This window comes from Castor canadensis, chromosome 2, assembly GCF_047511655.1.
Source record: "Castor canadensis chromosome 2, mCasCan1.hap1v2, whole genome shotgun sequence".
NCBI lineage: Eukaryota > Metazoa > Chordata > Mammalia > Rodentia > Castoridae > Castor > Castor canadensis.
The window spans coordinates 22682120-22704776 of record NC_133387.1 but is presented as its reverse complement, the minus strand read 5'-3'; the positions used below and the strand labels follow the sequence as shown (position 1 = coordinate 22704776).

The window sequence follows — 22657 nt, the reverse complement described above, 5'->3', positions numbered from 1 at the left end:
CACATACTCACATCAATAAAGTCATTTGGCTTCACTTTGCCTGTTAAAAATCAAAAATCCCTAGAAAAGGAAGGCTGTAGCTTTACCGGTCATTAGCACCAAAGCCTTTTTGGAGGGAAGATCGTTGGTAGAGGTCAACGACAGCCAGTGACTGTGGTGCATGGAAGAAGGCATTAGGTTCCCACTAGACTCAGGAGATGTGATACTGAGTAACAGCTTTGTCATTGTTACCTGGGTGATGTGGGGTGAAACCTGACCTTTCAGAAGGAACCCCATTTCTTCATCTGTAAAATGACTACTAATCCATCTCTGGTCTTCTCCAACAGACGAAAACGTCAGGCAACACATATGAATGCTCTAAGTACAAAACCCACTCCACGGAAGGGACCAGGCAAACAGGTTGGAATGTTTAAGGGACAGAAATAAGAAAGGGGGAAGGGAAAGAGGAGGCTGGCAGCTCAAAGTGAGAAGTAGCTATCAAGGGAGGCTCCCAGAGGTTTGTATTTCATGACCAGTCATTTTTTTTTTTTTGAGACAATGTCTTGCTATGTAGCCCAGGCTGGTGTTGAACTCACGACCCTCCTGCCTCAGCTGAGTGCTGGGATACAGGCATGTAACACCATGGCCAGCAGTCAATGTATTTTTAATTAGGAGGCCACGATAGAACTGCTTGCCTCTGGGCTGACCAAGAACTGTCCTTTACTGGCACCATCATTTCATATAGATGGGACATTATGATGCCAAGAGTAGCCAAGTGGGTTAAGGGACAGTCCTTCTGAGATGAGACAGCTGCAGTCTCACACTGATGCATTATTCATTATCCCTATTATCTTGTTTTGCCACAGACCGGGAAGAACTTTGCCCTGGACCAGTACTGGCCTACAGACTGATACTAGGGCTTCCTCCACTAAGGAACTCATTGCTGGCTTTCCTTTGACTTGAGGGTCACAGAATGTGCATCTCATGGCCCGCAAGACACCAGGTCCTGGGACACCTCTCTGGGTTATAAGGCTGTGAGTGGTAGAGGAGACCTTGGGGTACCGGCCTCAGCTCCTGTTACTACCTTCCATTCAGAGAAGGCTATGGTGAGTGCTCACATGAAAGGAATCTGGGTTCTAAATCACCTTTGTGGCCAAGAAACTCCCAGACCACCTTTGTACTGAGCAGAAAGAAGGCAGAGTCCATAGGGCAGCAATCCCAGATGGGAATTTCTGAGTAGGGAACACAACTAAGAACACAATCCATTTCATTCCATTCCATTTCATTCCATTCCTATTCTATTCTGGTGGGATCTATCCTATCCTACCCTACCCTACCGTACTCTACCCTACCTACCCTACCATACCCTACACTACTCTAGTCTAGTCTCTATTCCATTCTGATTCTATTTTGTTTTTTTCTACATCGCACCACACCATAGCATAGGGTCCGTCCACAAGAGTGGGGAGGTTCTTGTTCAAAGAAAACTAGATCAAAAAAAATGGAAAAATAAATAGAGGAATGGTGTGTGTGTGGACAATAAAAAAGAGGAACAATGGAAGAAGCAGATTTCCATCTATCTGGAAAGACCAGAGGTTGATGCAGAATGTGTGGAATGGAGTGTCCCAGTCTTCATTGCACAGCCAATGGCCAGGCTGGTGGTTTCCCCAGCAGAGGCAGTGAAGGGTGTCCAAAGGGCTGTTCTTCTGCATGGAGGCATGCAGCCTGCCTTCCATCTCTGCCCAACTTCTTCCCGACAGGTTGGACCAACAGGACTCACCTCCTCACTATACTTGCCCACGTAGGAGAAGATCTCTGAGAGTGCGCTCATGGTGTTGAACTCATTCATATGCATCCGGGACTGCTCAGCCAGATACGCATTCATGTCCTGGTCGCTGATCGCTGGCATTTTCCCAATGTCTGAGTAATACCTGTGTGGGGCGGGAGTGGGAGAGAAGCTGGGGTCTTGTACAGATAGTACACAGGAAAGATGGAAGCTCCCAGCACTGGGGCCACTCCAGGGAGTGGGGGCCTATGCTGTGATCACCTGGGGACCACAGTGATATTTGTCCCATTTGGGTAGCTGCATAGACCCAGCTCCAGATACAAAAAACAGAGGCAAGGGTTGGGGAATGACCAAGACATTGTGGGAGGGCGGACAGAGAGGGACCAGGAGTCACAGGGGCTCTGCCTCTAGCACCCACTTTGCTCCCAGCACCCACACAGTGCTCCATCCTGCCTTGTGTCCCTCCAACTCCCCTCCCGCAGATGCAGTCTCCTCCAGAAAGAGACTGGAGGGCTCGTTCTTCCCCAGTGTCCCCTGTTCTCTGGGGGTTAAACAAGGGAAGGGTAGGAGCTGCTGGGAGAGAGAGGCTGGCAGAAGGCAATCAGTCACTGTCACTTGCAGCTGTGCACTGCTGTCAACTGGTTAATTAGATGCCAGCATTTACATTTTTAATTTCTGCAATTTGACATTTTATGCACCAGACCTGAACTCCTCTGCCAGAGGGGGGTTGTGCAGTTTCCTAATGAGGAACCGAAAGCCCCCAGTGCCCCAAAGACAGCAACTTCTCACTTTGTCCTATATGATTTGGTGCCCATAGATGGCAGAGAGAGAGAGAGAGAGTAGTGACAAAGACAGGGAGGCATTGACAAGCTCAAGGGGCTTGTGATGACCCAGCCAAGCCCACACTAACTCCCTGGGGCTGCTGGCCTGTAGAATAGCCTGAGGAACTAGAATCTGGGAAGGGCCACAGTCACCAGGGCAGGGATGGGATAAGGTCATGGCACTCGGTTTAGAGAGAGGCACTCACTCTTGGGGTGAGCTGGGGCCAGTGATGCCCCTGGGTCGGTGTTCCTAGGTCTCAAGGCTTTACGTGCTCATGAGCACGTACACGGGCGTTCTCAGTAGCTCAGGGCAGTCTTGCCCTGCCCTCTGGTCCTGCATCTTTCCCCACATCCCCCATTGCTTCAATCATTGGCCTTATGTTGTTTCCTTGACTTCCACCTGTCCTCTGCAGTGCCCAGGACTAGGGTGACAGACTGGCAGGAATGGCACTTGAGTGCTCCTCCTGCCATTGGCTCAATGGCCTGCAATAGAATGACAGCTCAATTTGCCACCAGGACACTCTAGGATAAAGCCCTGCCGGGATTCAGGCCTGTTGCTGAGTGTGTGGGAAGGGCAAGCAGGAAGGAGAAGGTGTCATGGAAGGCAGAAGTAGGGAGAGGAAGCCTAGTGTGCACTGTGGGAAAGGCAAAGGCCAGGGAAAGAGCTGGTCAAGGGTGAACTCCTGTGGCTCTCAAAACTGATTGTATTTTGGCTGAAGTGGAGGTCTCGGCCCACGTGATTTGCTGCTGAGACAGGCACAAGCACCTAGGGCTGTGGCCTTTCTCAAAGCAGTCTCAGGGTCCCCTGCATGACACTCTGTCCTGGCCTGCAGGCCTCTTATCCTTGTCCTGCTTCATTTTGGTTCCTTGGCTCCATTCCCAGAAGAGCTGGTTGCCTTCAAGGCCTTCAGCCTACCCCAGAGCATATCCCCAGGTTCCCAGTATACAGGGTTTGGATGATTTGTTGCTTCAGTGGGGAGGGAGACCAGGGTTTGAACTCAAGATCTCTCCCTTGCTGGGTAGCTCTTATCACTTAAGCCATAGCCCCAGCCCAGGTTTGGAGTGTTTGATGACACTTGGGAAATAGAAGTTCCAGTGAAAGCCTCAACTCATTGCCACCATTTCCGGATCACAATAAATGCCAATGATCCATTTTACAGAGGAGACCGGGGGTTTCACGGTGGTCCCCAACCTTGTCATTTCCAAGGAAATTTGTATCATTGGCCGTCTCATGGCTCCCACACCTGCCAAGCAAAACAGCTTGCCAAAAAAGGTTATCTTTTGGGCCACCTTGGTGAGAAGCCCCAACAGTGTTTTCTTGCTTTTGGTGCTGTGGCCTTCAGCTGGCTATGCAGCTATGCTAAAACCGCCAGGTCCAAGGCTCCATTCAACAGTTCCACTTTGTCACCCACAAAGCCTACGACCAGGATGAAAAACCTGGGTTCACACAGAAGAGGTAAATGTCACGGGAAGTAAAGGCTCCTCTATTCCCATTCCCTAACCCTGAAGCGTGTCTTAGGGAGAGGGATGATTCTGTCCAACTTTTTGAAAACAGCTCCAGGACCCCTCTTTTTTCCCAATCTAGGGACCACCACCTGCACATGGAATGGACACTTTTCAACTGGAAACAGCAGATGCCCAGCACTTTCTCCCCTGCAATGGCTTGCCTCATGCAGGGCACTCACAGCCCATTGCATTTCTTCAATGAGACTATTTAGAAAGTTATGCGGTGAGTGGGGAAGGAGAGAGAAAGGGAGAGGATGGGGAGGGCTAGGAGGTGGAGAGTGGAGTGGGGTGAGGGCAACAACCTGGACCTTCTTGTCTGAAGCTGGTGGGGACAGGCTCGCTTGGATGTGCCTTGTGTTCTTTTCCTTAACTCAGGTCCCCACTGAGCAGCATCATTCCTTCTCACTTGCCTGTCTTGGGGAGCTGGATTGGACCAGTGCATGTCTGTGGCCCCACAGTAGCCTGCGGGTGGATCAATCACATGACCTCATCCTTAGCAAGTTCTGAATGAGTGGAGCTGAGTGTCTATAGGCAGCTCAGTACCCTAATGGGTGTGGGGCTAAGTCTTGCTGACTTTCTGCCCTGTTCTCTGCCCTAGGCTGCCTGTTGAGTGGCCCCATCTTTTCAGGGCTTCATTAATGCTCCCTAGACTGTTCCCCACCCCCTCCAGGGCTCTGTTCAGCTCTCCCCCAGCCAAGCAGCCCCCTGAGCCTGAACAAACCCTGAGAGGTGCCTTCTTTGCTGTGTGCACAGCCCCTTCCTTCTCACTCAGCTATGCTGGCCTCTGTGCTGGGATCCTCCTCTGAGATGCCTCATTGATTGTGAAAAATGCAATTAAGCCCCATTAATAAACTTCAAACAAGTGTTCTCATCAATGGGCTGTGCAGCAGGAAAGGGAAAGGTCAGCCTGGACCCCTGTACTGGAACTTGCTCCTGTGGGATTTCCGCCTGTAGGTGAGCCCTTCTTCCGAAGGGACTGATGCTCTGAAAGTCCTCTACAACTCCCTGGGTCTGGCCAGGTCTGGCAGCAAGGGAGGTTGGCCAAGGCCTACCCTGCGGAGGAGGGGCTGGATCCCACCCCCTGGCCTTAGGCAGCTCTCCTGCTGAGTTTGCACCCCTGGGGACTGGACCTCAGTTTTCTAGGAGCTGCTGTGTGGGGCAAGACCCCTGAGGGCTGGACCCCAGTGTTGGCCAGTCTGCAGAGGGATGGGATAGAGGCAGAACTGGCAGAGATCCTGTGCCAAGTGTGATGGTGGGCATGGAGATGCAGATGTGAAAGGCATTTTGAGCTTGACGCTATGATGTCCCTGAACTTGGCTTTCAAAGGCCTCTGTGAGCTGGTTGATGTCTTGAGGCCTGGCAGCATGAGGGCCTCACTCCTGAGTCCCTACCATTACAGCTCCAGTGACCTACTGAGCACCTGACCATGAGAGCTGTAAGAGAAGGGTCAAGTGCATCGTATCCCAAGTGCTCAGGACACCATGTTGGAGCCCATCAGCATCTGCCTGCTGGGTGGATGCCTAAGCTAATGGAGCATCCACGCTTCCCCTACCATTGCTCCCAGGGCAGGCGTTACCATTTCCTATGCTGAGTGAAAGGCTTCGTTAGTTAAATATTTAACTCTTTAGCTTTCTTCATGCCATGGCACATAGAGTAGATGGCATTTAAACATCTGGCACCCCAGAGTCCAGTCATTGATGGGCCAACAGTGACTCTTCTCTGCTCACGTATAGGGAAAGACTATGGAGCACAGATGAGTGAGACCAGTGGTGCCATAGGGATGACCTGAAGTAAAGGCAGTTCCAGCTACACTAGCAGGCTTCATTGCTACTTGTAATGACAGAAATGATGATCAGTCATGACAGAAGCGCCATGGGCATCACGCTAAGCTCTGCTCTGAGGTCAGGGAGGCAGTTACTGGCTCAGGTGAAACAGCCTATCCCCCTTTTCTCTAGATCTGATCAAAAGCGGAATCCCAAGGGGGCAATGAAGACAGGGAAGGGAACAGGTTGACTGGTGGGTAGATGGTGCAAAGATGTGTGGGAGATGGTTGGAGGATAGCAATGAACTGGGTCCATTCATTGCCAAGTAAAGAAGCCCTTGTTTCGTCCTCCCGACCTGTCCTCCATGCTGTTTTCCCAATCCCCCTGACTTTGTTCTCCCACCCTAATGAGAGAAGGAAGAATTTGGGTCCTCAATCAAGAGAAAGATGACTCTTCTGAGAACCAGTGGCTGCTAAGAAGCCAGTAGGATAAGAAATGGAGGCCATTGATCCACCTCTAAATATAACCCAATGGCTGAGGTTTCTGGTAACCTGTGGCAGTCCGTGGTATGGACTTCATTCTGCACCAAGTGAAGGGAGGGCTGTGAGTACAGCCAGGCACTCTGACTAACCAGGCTTATTCTGGGAGGTGTTCGTATGGCAGGGTTTTCTAAATGTTCTGCCCTTCACTACCCAGCTCCCCGCCTTTGCTGGGGGCTCTAGGGTAGTGACCCTGTGTCTTCACAGGGATGACCAACTCCAGCCTCTGTCTTTTCTTCTCTTTCTTCTGAAGAGCTGGCTGTTCACACACAAGAGCATGTTCCTGGCAGTGCTGTTGTAGGAAGAATCAGCGCTGTCTACGTAAATGGAGGTGAGAGTCTCCCTCAGGGACTTAACCACAATCCAACACCAGGACAAAGAGATGACTCTAGTTGACTGCCAAGGTGCCGTGCCCACCATGGGCAGCAGTAAGCAGGGAGAGAAAGATATAAAAACAAAACCAAAAAACCAGACAGGAAAACAAACCCTGTAAGCAAAACTACTCCATTGAGGTATCAGGAGTCCACCCTACCTTATCAGGGAAGGCAATTTCCAGTGTAAAGATGGAGACTGCCTCTCTCTGCTATGGGTTAAACAATACAATTTGTTTTGTCTTCAATCACTAATACAAGAACAATTTATGGTCTCTTACTCTTCAAAAAGGCACCAAATCTGAAGTTTCATCCAAATTTCCTATCTTTAAGGTACTTGGGAAAGAGTTAAAACTAGGACTGCCATACACAGCTGTACATGTTTATTGTACAAGGTGAACTTGGACCAGAGGGCTGGGTGGAACTTCAACTAGCCCATCATTCAGCAAACCATGTACTTTAGAGTAGGGCTACTTCCTTCTGTAGGAAGGCCACCTTAATCCTCACAGAGGCACCATGTGAATTGGCAGAGACCCTATCTGCAAGTAGCACAAACACTAGAAAGATTTTAGGTGTTGGCTGAGATACTTGGGACCTAGTTTCATCTCTGCCCTTAAATCATCTTGGGTTGACTACTTAGCCATTCTGTATGTATATTTCTTCACCTTGACAGGTGTAACAAGAGGTTCTGATTCCTGTCCTCTTATATTTCAGGGCTACAGTGATGCATAAACTCCAGCCAGTTGCATAGGTTGCATAACTTAGACACTTGGCGTATGGAGCTGATACCACCAGATAAACCAGGAATGCTACCTGAGAGCCAGGCTCATGGCTGACAGGTGGCCCACAGTCACAGAAGCACTGAGACAATGGTGACCAGATAGGGGCATGATGGCTGAGCAAATGCTACACGACCCAGGACATGAAGAGCTTGTCATGCAAGAGTCAAGAAACGGAGACAGTGAGAAGCTGTTCAGAGAGTGACAATGACATCCCCATGAAACTCTGGGAGAACTGCCAGATGAACAGGAGAGATGACTTGAGGCCTCCAGCAGTCTTATCACAGTACGTATGCATGACATGCACACATGCATATGTGCTATGTAGGCAGGGCCTGTGTGTATACTATGCATTCATTGTGTGGGATGTATGAATGTAAGTGTGGTATATTTGCATGTATGAATATGTGCATGCATGCTGTGCATGCATGTCTATATGACATGTGTGCATGTATATATTGCATGGGTGCCGTGTATATACAGTATGCATACATAGAATGGATGCATGTATACACGACGTGTGTACGTATGCTGTGCATGTACATGAGGTTTGTGTACATGGCACATGCCATGTGTGGTATGTATGTGAATATGTATGTGCAGTATGTATTCATGCATGCATGTATGGGTGGAGACAGCATCCGAGCAGGCCTAGAGGACCCTCTAGTCCCCAAGATCCATGTCCTTCCATAACGGAAGTGGAGTGCTTGGGGAGCTCTGGTTCCCACTGTTTGCTGGGATGTGGGTGTGGCAACTGCAGAACCAGCTTTGTGAGTGACCAGTCTAGAAACACCAGCTTGCTTTTGAGGGGAAGGAACCTCTGGCCTATGGAAGCGGCTCGTTCATTCCAGCTGGAAGACTAGAGCTGACACTCACCTTTCCACCCAGTTCTTGTAGCTGGGGATGTCCTTGGCATAGAGCAGCTTGTTGGAGGGTGAGTCCTTGCCCAGCCGGTGCTCCGATGTGGAGCAGGAGTCCATGAAGGTCTGGGCCACCACGGAGAGGCAGGCATCCGTGATGCTGTTCTTATGGATGTCAAACACAAACTGTGGGTTCTTGATCATGTTGACCCAAAACCGCAAAGGCAGGCTGTGTGGAGGGAAGAGGCATAGAGTGAGGAATGAGGGGACAGTTGGCTGTCACATGACCAGAGAGCTCTCTGGAGAAGAAGTGGTGATGAGGGAGCTCCGCTGCTTAGAAGCTCTTCCTGAGCTGGCAATGCGATATGCTAAGGAGGAGATGTGGGGCAGCTCTCCTGGGCCCCAATTTACCTCCCGGGAAGCTGCAGGTGAGCAGGGTTGAATGGTTCATGTAGTGATACACTGCTGGAAGGCACTGGATAGGACTTGGTACCCAGCTGTGACGCGGGATTCAGCAACTTCCCTTTGGCATGGGAAACAGCTATGATGGGAGTTCACTACCTGACCCCTGTACCTGGCAAGGTTTAGGGAACCACCTGGAATCTAGGCTTAGGTCTGACCCTCTGCTGCCTGAAATGACTTGGTGGAAGCTACACCCTTCCTCCATGAATGGTCCATGGGCTCCATACTGCCTGGTATCAGCACAAGGCTGAGAGCAAGTGCTGCTAAGTGATGCTTCCTCTCTAAGCTGCCATACTGCATTCAGCCTCTCTTCTGCCCCATTGTGCCGGCTTATCTTCTACTTCCTGCAGTCCATGCAGCATCGCCTGGGCCAGCCAGGGGGAGGCAGTGAGGAGGAAGACATCCTCCATCCCAAAAGACCTGCACACCACAGGGCTTGTGGGAAAGACAGACATGGCACCAAAAGTGGGTAACTGGTAGGAAGGAGGCACCAAACATACCCAGAGGGCATGCACACTCAATGGTGTGTGATTTAAAACATGCACAGGTAGTCCCTTAGCTGGTTGAGGACAGGCTGCAGGTGGGGAATTATGTGAACTGGGATGAAGAGGAGAAAACTGCATGGCAGGCCTGTCATGTGGTCACCGTCTATTGCCAGCAAGGGTCCTGGCAGAAGCTGGTCCCTGCCTCTCTGGGCTGCATTCTCCCTGCTGGCTCTTGCTCTGTGGCTGAGATGCCCCTGAGGAGGGGGGTGGAGCCCAGGAACGGAGTACTTATTTCCTTCCCTCTGCTCCTACCTCTTTGCTCCTGCCATTTCCCTGATGTTTTATTGTTGTTTGGGAGGTTGTTCTCGCTGTTGGTGATAGTTATAATGCCGGCATGCATTTGGCTTTCCTCTCAGAACTTAAACTCTTTGAATTCCATTATTTTGATGCACTGAGTACAGTATTTCTGTACTTCCTGTGTCCGCCAGCAGCCGGTATGTTCAAACAACAAATGCTATAAATACAGTAAGCCGTGACACTCATGGTTGCCAATCAATCAACAAGTATTTGTTAAGTCCCTACAAAGAGTGCCATGCATGACCCAGCAAGCACTGAGACTTGACAACATTTGGTGGCATTTGCTCTGTCACTGGAAATCCGGAACAGGAAAGAATGGGTGGCATTGGGATAGCTCAGATAACCACAACTGAAGCAGGATCGTGGTAGATGCCTGACCTTCCTAAGGGGAGACCATTACTGCTGGGCTCAGGGTCCTGAGTGAGGGACTCAGTTTCCCAGCTATCTAAGTCCCCCATTCACATTTTCCTATATTTCCCAGAAGCCCCACCCAGGATGCCCAAACCCACATTTACTTCACTCCTTAAGCCAGTTGTGATGACTGACACATCAACAGAGAGGCCAAGGTGCTAAGAGGCTTCTGCCTGATGAAATATTAGCATATTATTAACATTAGTGGTGCCACTAATCTCCGGCTGATTGCAGCTACTCAGACTAAATGAGCAGGAGGTGTATTTAAAAGAGCACAGGTAGGGAACAGTGGAAGAAGGGGAGGGAGAGGTGAGCTATACCTCAGCCAGGAATAAAAGAACAATCTCTTTGCAATCAGGGACAATAAAGTCAAGTCTGTATGCAGATCCAATAATTCTCCACTGAGTGCATCTTGCCCAGAGTAGCAATAGGTCAGGCCAGGATCAGGGAAGTGTTCTGTGAGGGGAGAACTTAAACCCCATGTTTCTGCCCACTTCCTAGGATTTCCTTCACCTGGCCTGGGGTTCTGTGTAAAATACCTGAGTTTCTGGCCTAAAGGGAGGCTCTGCCTCAACCCCTGGGACAGTCTTGGATTAGGTGTGACCCCAGCAGGAAAAATCAGGCCAAAACCACATGGTATAAATACCACTGAAGGGCTATTTCTATGATGGGCTACTAGGGGCACATAATAGATCTGGAAAGAGCTAGCTTTCCCCTGCCAAGGCCAAGAGAAGGTCTGGGCAGGGCAGCTTTTACATCCTGATGGCTACTGACATTCTAGTAAGAAGACTCACTGACAGCAGACTTCCAAGGCTGGGGTATGCCCCCAGACAGCCAAGAAGATGGGGGAAATAAATGGTACCCTTCCGAGAGGCATGCAGCAGGGAGGCCAGACCAGAAGGACCTAGAGCATGAACGGCTCCCCCCAGGGTTGCTGGGCTGAGCAGAAGACAGATTCTAAGGTATCTACTTCAGATAGGTTCAGAAAGTGACATCCTTTCTCATAGCCTCGTCTGCCAGCTCACTGAGGGCAGGAGCCATGTCTGACTAGTCTAGAACTCTCATTGTCTACCATACAGCCCTGTACCCAGGAGGTACTTGGCTGTGAATAATCTGGCTATGACACTGGCTTATTATTTCTTTGCTCACTGAGCTACATGTTCATTGACTAACTCATTGATGGTTGATTGGAAGGAAGACACATCGATAGATTGGAGGAGAGGGAAGAGAGTACAGAAGCACAGTAAGAGAGGATGATGAGGGCCAGAGAAAAAGCCTGCACAAAGCCCCTTCTGAGGAAGGTGGAGGACCACCAGCTTGGTGGCCTGAAGTCCTACCACCCCGACTCGGAGCTGGGTGGGCAGGTCACTGGGCCTTTTTTGATCCCTACCTCCCCTCACTCACCAGTTGCTCTTCCAGGTGTGGCGTACGTGAGGGTCATGAATGCCATGTTTATCAGCCTGTTCATCCAGGAAGTCGAACATGTATTTGATAGCCAGTGGCAGGGCAGAGCCACGGTGGGCTGTGCTGAAGATGGTCTCAAAGAGGTCATCCACAAACTTCTGCAGCGTGCCCTGGGGAGGGGGATATACTCACACTGAGCTGCACCTGTGCACCTCTAAGGAGGGGTTTGCAAAGCTGCCTTGTGGGCAGGGCACGGAGGGAAGGACAGTGTGCAGCATGCCTTGCCTGGGGGGAACCAGGTATCCCACGCATTACATCTTTTTCCCTTTCATCGTCTCTGGAAGCTCTAAACGTCCCCAGCACGTGGACAGTAGACAAATCAGTCATGACGGGGCCCCAGTGAGCCTTCCACTGCCAGCCACACGGTGTGGTTTTACAAGCTCTGGTGGTGTGGCTTTAGCACTTTTCACAAATGCTAATGAGCACACGCTCAGTCAGAGCAGACAAGCACGATCTGTTGGTTTGCGTGGGCACTATGTACACCGGCTAATGAACAGTTACTCATTTGGCTCTGCAGAGAGCCAAGGGAGCCCAGTCTCAGGAGAGAAAGGCTCAAACTGCAGGCGTGGAACGTGCCCAGCTCTATGATTCGAAATGGAGTCTGGGAAGTCACTGATGGAGTCCCATCTTCCCTCCATCCCTAGCGATGGTTATGATACCCCAGAGAAGAAATGGTTCTTTCATAATGCCTGGCCGAAGAATGTGAGTAGACGTAGTCAGCGTCTGTGTATCTGAGCAAGCGCACTGAGTAGGGGTGAGAATAAAACTTTGGACTACACTGGGTTGAACAGGATTCTGGGGCTCAGTCTCAAGAAGAGGTCCTGGGGCTGGGTGAGCATGACACTGTGGATGGGTAATAAGGTAATCAGGAGCACAGCTGCTAGGGGTGGGCCAGCTCTGGCCTTTCTGTGGGTAAATGAAGCCCCTTACCTGAGCCCCACAGGCTCTCTGCACCCTGCTCTCCTGTCCCCCATGTCCCCTACCTTTGTGGCCAGTAGTCGTGTCAGATAGATCTCAGACACCATCTTGCTCCCCCGATCTCCCTCCTTCTGGTCCCCGTGCTCATGGTTCTTCACGAGATGCCACATCTTGACTCCGCTCTCCAGGTCAGGGGTGATCATGGGTGTTCGGGAGCGGAGACTGTCAGGGCTGCCCGTGTACCGGATCATATTTTCTGCGGATTCGAGGACCACAACCCAGGATGTGTGTGGTCACACTGCCCTGAGCCCAATGAGGCACTGCACACCCCTCCCCCAGCCAAGACCGACTATTCATTCCTCCTGCAATTGGCTGGCGCTGTCACCTCGCCTGGGTTTGGCGCATTCCCTGAAGCATGGATGCCTTTCCTGCCAGCTCCCAGAAACTATCTGTGGCTAATTCCACCCACTCAGGTTCCCCCCATCCTCCCTCCTGTTTTACATTGCGTCAACCCTTAATTATTCAATTTGTAAAAATATGCGCTTGTACTTCTTTTACACTTTTCCTTGTAAGTGTTCTCAAGTCCTGTGGCACAATGTGCTCTGTGTAGCCGATTAAGTACACAGTTGAGGACAGGTAGCCTGTCTCCCTTAATAAATGTTGGCCAGCTGAGGAACCACTGGGGCACCTGCTCACCTTCATCCTCCCCTCTGGCCTGGGTCAGTTCTTCCCACGTATTTGCTGAAATCCCTGTCAATATTTGTCAAGTATGTGAACTGAGGATGACGCAGGCAAAGAACGATGTCCTGCTGTGTGCAGGAACTGTCTATGTAATCATCTCTTTATGATCCAGAATGTTCTATGAAGTTTGTTTGCTCTTTTCCCCAATCCCTATTTTGCTGGTAAGAACACCGAGGCTCACCCTTTGGGGGTGATGGGCCCCCAAGCACACAGATAGTGGCAGAAGAGGGAAGTCTCCCAGGGCTTTTACCCCACGCCCAGCACCCTTGCCCTTCCATCTCAGAACCTTAGACCTGGGCCTGCCCCCTTGCTCCACTGCGTAATAACGTGTAACCTTTACCAGTCATTTAGCCTCTGTGCCTCTGAGTTATAATTTACCAATCTGCATAATAGGGGGAAATAATAATTATTTAATTCACTGGATTGTTATGAACATGATCTGAGATAATGAGCACCACAAAAGGGAAAATGTCTTAGAGACTATAAGACACTCATGAAGGTTAGGTCTTCTTTTGCTTATAGATGAAGTTCAGGCTTACACATTCGGCTTACCAGCTATAGCCAGAAGCCTCTGCCCTAGCCTGACTCTCCTCCCTAATGGTCAGCCCCCAACCCTCCACTCCTGTACCCTGGGTCTGATGACAACAGCTGCTCATACACCCCCAAGTCTCCTGCCACTGGATGAGATCTTACCATATTTACTTGCTGAGGTCCTGGAGACTGTGGAGTTGTTCACTGCATTATAGGCTGTCACCTGCTTGGACACTAAAGCTACCAAAGAACCATCTGGCACCTACAAAGAAGAGACTTCTAAGGGCCTGGGCACAGAAATTTGGCCATCCCAGGACATATGGACAAACCAGGGTTAACTTGGTCCTAAAGGACATCTGGCATCTTTTTAGAGAGCTTGGGTGCTTTGAAGGCTGTCCCCTTTTTGAAGACATGGTTCTGAGTCCTAAAGCTGTGTTCTGTTATATGGTTCACACATGCAGGCCCTTCTCTCCCCCAGGGCCTCCAGGAGACTCCCAGCCTTAAATGCCTAGGAGACCTTCTAAGGAAGGGCTTTTCCTTGGGGACTCTGCCATGCCCTGCAGGGAACACACGTCAGCTTCTGATCTCCAAAAGGCTAGGGTTCCTTGGCTGGGTAGCATTAGTCTCTCCTAGGCAATCAAGGGAACAGGAAACACTGGTGAAGAATGGATTGGAGCCTTGGGGTCTAGCCTTGGCTTGAGAGTTTTGGGGAGATGGCCAGTTTCCATCCTCCACATGCATCTCACCTGATAGTGGGCTAGGGTGTTGAGTCTCTTCCAGTCATTCTCAATCTTGGTGGTGATGTCTTCATCCTGCAGGATCATCCTTGCCCCACTTCCTTGTCGCCACTCTGCAGGGAGGGTGGTGGCATCTCAGAGAGGCCTCCTAGCCCTGTTTGGAGAACCCTGAGGACAACTGTGTAGAAACCTGCACAGTGACACCTCAAGGCCATATCCTACAGACAACCAAATGCCAGCACACACACCTACGAGGATGGGTGCAGATGCTCTCAATGCAGAGAGTCCCTGAGTTCTAGTTATGATCCTAACTCAACAAACAATGTGACAAAAGTGGGGCTAACATCCCCAGTCCTTCCCTATCACCAGTATGCTATGGAATGACCACATCTTCAAGAAGCAGATGCTCAGTGGGCACTGGTTGAATGAATGAGGTGCTGAACAAAGTAGTAATGCAAGATGGCAGTGTCACTGAGCACACCCAAGGCTGGATAAGAAGTCCGGGAACTGGCGAAATCCACACTGTGGAAACCCACACCCATTCCAGGGATATGTCTTGCACTCTAAAGCCGATGGGTATGTGGGTGACATTTGAAAGAGTGACTGGGTAAAAGTGTGTGAACCTTTCTTATGCCCAGAAATACCCTCCTGCTCACGAAGCTGATGTGAATCATAGCGATCTTGTCATGAAAATAATTGTCACAATTATTTTCTGCTGAAGGCATATGCTTACATTCCTACCTTCTCCTTCTGGGCCCAAATACCTACAAGTCAGCAGCTCACTGAATGATTACACGTGGGGAAATAAGGGCCTGCTTCTCATCAACCAGAAACTACCACCTTACTAAGTACAGATCGCGTGTTGTGGATGCAGTGCACATTTCAATCTTGAAATGCGCTCTCATGGAAGTCCATGTGATTGGAAGCTCCCTCACACATGCACACACATGTGTGCACACACACGCATACCATTCTCATAAGCACACACCCAAAAGGAAAAACTGCCTCTTCAATTTAAACATAACACGTGTTCTAGCCAAGAAGCCAGAGATCTGATCTCCAGGCAGCCAAGACCCTGCTCACTGGTTTGCAGCTGCCAGGCAGAGCGTGGGTAGGCGTAGGCACAGTCGTGAGTTGCCTGATAGTCCCTTCCTGACTTGCTGGGGAGATTTTCCTGTGGCCCACAGAGAAATGTGTTCAGATTCCCTACCTCATTTCCTTCCTGCCAAGGCCAGGCTGTGGGTCCTCGACCACCACATGTATGGCGCAAAAAGCCCTGACTGATTCCTCCCTGTACTGTGCGTAATGCTGCTGTGGCCATCCCTATCTCCCCATGGGACTGATGGGGAAAGGTCCAAAAGGAGAGCAGAGATGCTCCTGATATCCAAGCCTTGTCTTCCAGTTCCCTAGGCCTCTCTGCTGCCTGGTTTAGTGCCAGGGTTCAAAGGAACAGAAACAAAAGGATAGCTTGCTTCTGAATGGAGCAGAGAAGTCTCTGGGGACGCCCATTCCCAAGTCCTCAGATGGCACCGCTGGAATTACTTGCAGCTGTTTGGGCCTGGGACAGGCAGTTAGGGTGATGGCCTGAGGGAGCTGTCCCTCTGAAGCACGTAGTAGCTGGTGCTTTTGTCTGTCACTGTGTTGTGTGTATCTTTTTGCTGTGCCTTTTAAATTGCACATAATTCTGCATGCATGCATGCATGCATGTTAAACCAAGAGGATTATTTGCACGCTTGTCAAGCAGCTGATACATGGTGCAGTGGCTTCTAGTGGAGAGCAGGATGTGCCAAGGAACTGGCAATGGGTCTCTCCTGCTCACATGGCTAGTGGCCCCTGGTTAAGTCAGAGGCCGAACAGGGTGGGAGACATCTTTGAGGCATGACATGGAGGACAGTAAGTCTTTTGTATTTCTTTTGTCACTGACTAGGCCCCAGGGAAATCTTGTACAGTGAAGGGGCCATGAGACTTGTCAGGATTTAATGAGATGGTACCAGCCAAGGGCCATCTAGCTTAGCAGCTACACTAGCACCCCTGCTGATGGAACTGCAGCATTCTCAATGGGATCTGAGCAATGGCCACAGGTAATTGATTCTGGACCCCAATGCACGACTTCCATGTTGCAGAACTCTTCTCAGAGTTGTGCAGTACACAGCCTGTATGGCTGTACTTAGCATCCCTGGCTCTGAGTCATGTCTGCTCTGAGTCATGTCTGAGAAAATGAGAGTCAGTCTGCTTCCATGTCCCCATTCTAAAAAGTAGGGCAGAAGGTGGCCATGTCTCCCCAGGGCAGATGCAGGAGGACAGATTGTCTTGGGAGGATGGAATCGATGCTGTTGGATGCCTACAAGCTGGGTTACCCAGGTACAGAGACCATTGGAAGCACCTAATATTTATTCAATGAATGTATAAGTAAATGAATGAGGGAGGCTGGGGACTAAGCAATGATGGCCTATTTTGCACTGAGTAAACAGAGGAGCTCATATCCATATGCTTATGCCCCATGGCAGGCAGGGAGTGGGTCACAGTCAGAAGTGAACTGTGATCTCCTGCTAGCATCCTGGGATGATTGGAGTTGAGAAGCATGACCAGGCACATCCACTGGTATAGAAGTAAGAGCTCTCTTAGATTACTGTCCCTGGTCCCTCTAACTTTATGACTGGGATAATAAAAAACAGGTTAGGAAGACTGACCTGGAGGTCATCATGCCTGACTACTGTTCCTCCTACTGCCCAGGTGCCTTCCATAGGCACTTCCTGGGCTGCCCTTTGAACCAGGCACCTACAGGGATCCTCAAAGGTCCACTAGAGGAGTCCCTATGCTCTATGTATGCTCAGAGGAGAGGGCCTATGTGGACTCAGCACAGGCACTGTAGTTTGGTACCTCCTTCCAAGGTCCACGTATGTTGGGGAGTGGGGGAGAGGGAAAGTAAGGGCTGGACTTAAACCCTAAACTGTGGGCAGACTGCGATGCTGGCAGGTGGCTGTCTCCAATAAACTTCACACTTAAAGTTCTAAGAGTCCAACAGGCCACTGCAGTTCTCCTTAGGCCATGTGAATCCCCTCCCTTGAAGTCCACGTGCTGATGGGCTGGCCTTATGCTTTTCCCATGGGCTGAGACCACAAGCAGGGATGCAATGCAGTGGGCAGGGAAAACACACTTACCACTGATGCACATGCTTGGTCACAGGGTCAAGGGCTGCAGGAAGAGGCCACCTGGCTTCCCAGTCCCTTATCCATCTACTCAGTGCCTGCTTGCAGACACTAGGATCCATGAACACCAGGGAGTAGCTACTGCTGTCTCTTAGTCTCAAACAGTTGGGGATGTGTCCCCAAATACCAATATGAGGCTCATGGGTGGGAATCAAGGGGAACACAGTTTTGCTTTTAGATCTCGTTCTTAAGCCTGTTATTTTTGTTACCTCATACAGAAAAATTGCTATGTGCTTTTCTCTGAAATATCAGAAAGGTAAAAAACAATGCTGTTCTGTGCCATCCCAATTGAATCTTGATGAGAGAAAGGCCAAGGGATGGACAGCTGGTGTTGGCAGCTCCATTCCTAGGCCTGCAGGAAAGAAGCACGGGCCATGTGTAGGCTACCCCACTGCTCCTTGAACAGAGGAGGGTATGGGATATGACTACAAGGCAGCTCCACACTCTCAGACACTGAATAATTTAGGTGGGTAAAGAAGACTCACTCCCAATGCTCACTTTCTTTGGCTCAAGGTCCCTACATTTATCCTGTTGGCTGGAGCACACTTCTAGAACCACATTGGCCACTTTTCCCTCCCTTCCTGAAACCTCCTGTCCAGGCCAGCTCTGGACACGATTTTCCCATCTATACAATACCAACTAGAAGAGGCACCTCCTGTGGCCACCATGTTGAAAACATAAGACCAGGAAGGTCTCAGAGCTCCATTCTCACTCATGCACCAAATCATATTTACAGGGGGGGCTTTGGTATACAGGGCACTGTACCAAAGGCCAGGAGACAGAGCTACACAAGCAATGGAACAAACAAAAGCTGTCGCCCTAAAGAGCCCCTCACATGGAGAAGCTGCTGTGGGGGTGGGGAGGGCTGGATGGGGACAGTGGAGGAAGAGGGTCTGTGGAGAACTGAGTAGGCCTTTGCCTGACTGGCAAGGGGACAAGTGTTCTGGCCTAGAGGTGGCCCTTGTGTGACACTTTAGGGATCCATGAGTATGAGTCCTTATGGAAGAAAATTGGAAGAAAAAGCTGGAGAGGCACATGGGAGTTAGGAAGTGAATTTGAAGATCCAGCAGGTCAGGTCAGGCCATCTGGACTTGAGTTGAGGGCCATGGGGATGAAGGAAGATGAGGATCTTAGAGAACAGAAAGCAGGGAGCCCTGACCCTGCTGTAATGGACACCTTTGTCCAAGGTGGACACAGCAAGGGCCTGGTGAAAGTGGTGAGCGGATGGGGTATTGGAAGCAGGGATGTTCAGGAAATGGGCCAGAAGTTCTTGGAACTGCTGCAGGAAGAGGAAGTAAGTGCACAGGGTGTGCCCCTGCCAGAGTTTATGAGGAGGTGTGTGGTCAGCAGTGGGAAGCTGAGTTTAGAGGAGGGAAGAGATCACCAGCAACCAAAGGGCCCAAGGTTAGGGAGGGTGGCTTGGGGCAGAAGTGGAGGCACTGGCTATGAAGTGGGTCCCACGTGGATCCCAAAGCTGGAATGGGCGTGGGGTTGGTTGCAAAGCCTGCAGGGTCCCCTGCCTGCAGGGGTGTGTGCACCTGTGTGTGTGTGCAAATGTGTGAGTACCCAGGCATCCACTGTATACACGTGACTGCGAGGGCCAGAGCTACTGGGGTGTTGTGTGCCTGGAGTGGGCTTGCCTCCTTGTGGCAACTTCTGGTGGTAGAACCTTCCCAGAGCGGGACCAGATGATATCCTTAGTGGCAGTGCCTTCTTCCCCATCCCCATTCCAGCTTCCTATGACTGCCTTTCCTCAACCCCATTGTAGGAGGCTGATGCTGAGAGGCAAGGGAGGAAGAAGACCCCCACCCCCAGGTTAGTCAGAACTATGAAAGTCTACCTTTGGGATCCACGTGGGACCCACTTCATAGCCAGTGCCTCCACTTCTGCCCCAAGCCATCCTCCCTAACCTTGGGCCCTTTGAACAGGCTTTCCACAGGAGCCCACTCCTCTCCCAACACACTGGCTCAACAGGAGGCTGTACTGCTCCACATACCTGTCAGCAGGTGAGCTCCAAGGAGGGAACAGACCTAGATACCCTCAACATCCAGCCACCCTGAAGGGCCTAGAGCAGGGACCACATAAGAGCTGAGAAAGGTCATGAGAGGGTCAGAGTGATTACCAAAAAGATCTGGGGGCAGGGGAGTAGACCATCTAAATGTGTTTTGATAAAAAAAAAAAAGAAATTTATTATCAATGAGTTCTCAAATATAAAACGACTGAATCATGAAACTTGGTGCATAAGAGAAATTCCTAAATAGCAGTGCATCATCTATTCTGAAGGCACTGGGTCTTTGTAAACTATAAAGTGCTCTGATGTTTGGGGAGGGCTGGCCAGGGAGAGGCAAGCTGACCGAGAAGAGTGTAGCTACAGCTCAATGGAAATTGTTGCTATTCAGATAATCTTGAATATGGTGTCACTTCAGGAAGTGCATTGGGTGAAAGAAGAGTTAAAAAGGCAGGTGGTGGCAGCAGGAAGGAGGAAAGGTGACCCGGTATTCAAACACCTGGCACCAGGAGAAAATTGCTAGCTCTGACCTCTCTAGAAACAGCTCCGCCCAGCAGCCCTGTGCCCTACTCCAGGCACCAAGCACAAAGGACAGCCACGTTCACAATCCAATTTCTTACCCTTCCACCTTCCAGGGAGAGAGGGAAGTGAAATAAAAAAAAAAAAAAAAAAAAAAGAAGAAATCCCATTATCTTTATCTGGCCTTCCCATCAGGTGCAGCAGAAAATGCAAACGGGGAGACAGCTGCTGTGAACTCTTTATATTTCTCTCAGAAGATAGTGTATCTTCTTATTGCATACAGGAATTAGTTTTTTGAAAAAATATATCCTTTCAGCGTGACCTGAGCAGCAAGACAGAGAGGGAGTGGTGGCGTTCTGGGGGCTATTGATAGAACATTTGCTTTAAAGCATAGAAATCTGTGGAGGTCATGGGCAGCAGCATAGGAACAAGAAAGACCCTCAGGGAGACTGCATGTGAAGGGAATGGGTACTTCACTTCCCTGCTGTGTGACTGGGGCCCAGACACTGTCCTTCTCTGAGCTGCAGATTCTCTACCTGTTCAAGGGAATAACAGAATGCCACCAATGATTTCCTCTCAGGAGTGAAGGGTAGGGCAAAAAGGACCCTTAGCTGGGAGAGAAAAATGTCCTGCCTCTGCTACTATGCTCAGAAATGATAAGCTTCTCCTACTCTCCTTGGTGTTGCCATGCCTGGCACAGAGCTTACAACAGGTAGGCTCTTGTGATAGGTTCATTGAAGAATGATGCAGTGGGTACCTGTCAGATAGCTGTGAGCAGAAAGGGACATGAACCTGCGAGGAACAGCTCATACCCTCACAGTGGCTGCCACCTGGGCATTGTGCCTTGATAACTCCACACTGTCTCAACCTCTGCCCTGTGACTATCTTTCCTTTCACAGATTCCAACAACCTGTGATGATGGTGGTTACTTTTCTGTGTCAACTTGGCTGGCTGTGCCAGAGTGCCTAGATATTTGGTTAACATTCTTCTGGATAAGAGTGTCAGTATACGAGATTAACATTTCAGACAATGAACTTGGAGTAAAGCAGATTACCCTTCAAAGTGTGGGTGGGCCTTATTCAGCCAGTTGAAGGCCTGCATAGAACAAGATGGACCACCCCTGAGCAAGTGGGAATTCTGCTTGCAGATGGCCTTTGGTTCTTCCCTGGGTCTACCAGTTCACCCTGCAGAATTTGGACTTGCCAGCCTCCAAAATTACATGGTCAATTCCTTCTTCATTTCTTCCCACACACAGATATCACATCTGTGGACTCAAATGGATTTATGTCCGAAAAAAACAATCTATCATAAATTGAACACACTGCAAATCAAAAATACATTTAATACACCTGCCCAGTGGACTGTAATGGATTAACCTACTCTCCTTAAACATGTTCATACACTTACATTAGCCTATGGTTAAACAAAATCATCTGATATGAAGCCTATTTCATACTAAAGTGTTGAGTACCTCATGTAATTATTGAACACCACACTGACAGTGGAAAACAGAATGCCCTTTGGGTGTGCTTTCACACCAGTGTAGTCTGATATTGGTTCTGTTTGTAGGCAGGACCCTGACTGACAGTTCCTTATCTTGGTTCCTTAATGCCTGGAAATGTCTGGGGCAGGGCTAGAGGCGGGGTGGTGGTGGTGGTGAGACAAACCTGCTGGGAAAGAGTAATTGCTGGCCAAGGCTACCTTGACCATGAAAGGAGGGACCAAAACCACACCAAGCGGGAAGGGGACTGGGGCTGAGTTTCCTTGGGACCATGACAGGTGTGACTTGGATCGTCTGTATCCTGAGCTGGCCTGGGACAGGTTGCTCTGCCTTGCCAGGGGCTGGGCATCAGGAAAGAAGAGGCAGCCTCTGCCCAATGCTCTTATTGTGGGCAGAGGAGATTAAGAAGGTTTCTTGGCTGTCTTGCCCTCTGCCCAACACAGGCTGTGTGGGGTCTGACTGTGTCTGTCTGCCAGGTGGCCCTGGGCATCGATTAATTTGTGGTAATAATCCTCTATTTATTTATAAGTTGATTTAGATTTTCAAAGCACTGTCATGGAAGGAAAAACTTGCCTTCCCTCCCTTTGCCATGGGGCCAGGAATGGGAGGGTACCGGAAGGGCATTTGGGTCTCTGAGGAGGACTCCCTTTCTGTTGCCTGCAACTAGTTTAGGCAGGAAGAAGTCCAGAGGTTGGGAGCAGCTCCAGTCTCTGGCTTCAGCAGGGAAAAAGGCAACTTCTGAGAAGACCACCCAGCATGGTTGAGAGCACCCAACACCACAGAGACAGCTCGACACACAGTCCCAGTGGGGCAGGGCCCTGAGGCTCCCCTTTGGCCTCTCTCTTTTGTCAGCCCCTGCTGTGGGGCTCATTTCTCCAGGGAGGCCCTGACAGACCTGCAGTGGTAGAGG

General features: G+C 50.1%; 1 protein-coding gene across 2 annotated transcripts in view; it reads right to left on the bottom strand.

Annotated features, from left to right (window-relative positions):
• Nucleotides 1-22657, bottom strand: part of Plxna4 (plexin A4) — a 416968-nt gene that overhangs the window by 7437 nt on the left and 386874 nt on the right. For both annotated transcript variants that reach the window (XR_012444270.1, XM_074062846.1), the window contains exons 26-31: nt 14520-14623; nt 13936-14035; nt 12567-12757; nt 11524-11693; nt 8421-8633; nt 1760-1910 (exon numbers count right to left, since the gene is read on the bottom strand). Coding sequence is in view for 1 of the 2 variants with exons in the window: in XM_074062846.1 (XP_073918947.1) it covers nt 1760-1910; nt 8421-8633; nt 11524-11693; nt 12567-12757; nt 13936-14035; nt 14520-14623 (929 nt within the window). In the remaining variant the exon portion in view is untranslated. The remainder of the gene's footprint in view (nt 1-1759; nt 1911-8420; nt 8634-11523; nt 11694-12566; nt 12758-13935; nt 14036-14519; nt 14624-22657) is intronic.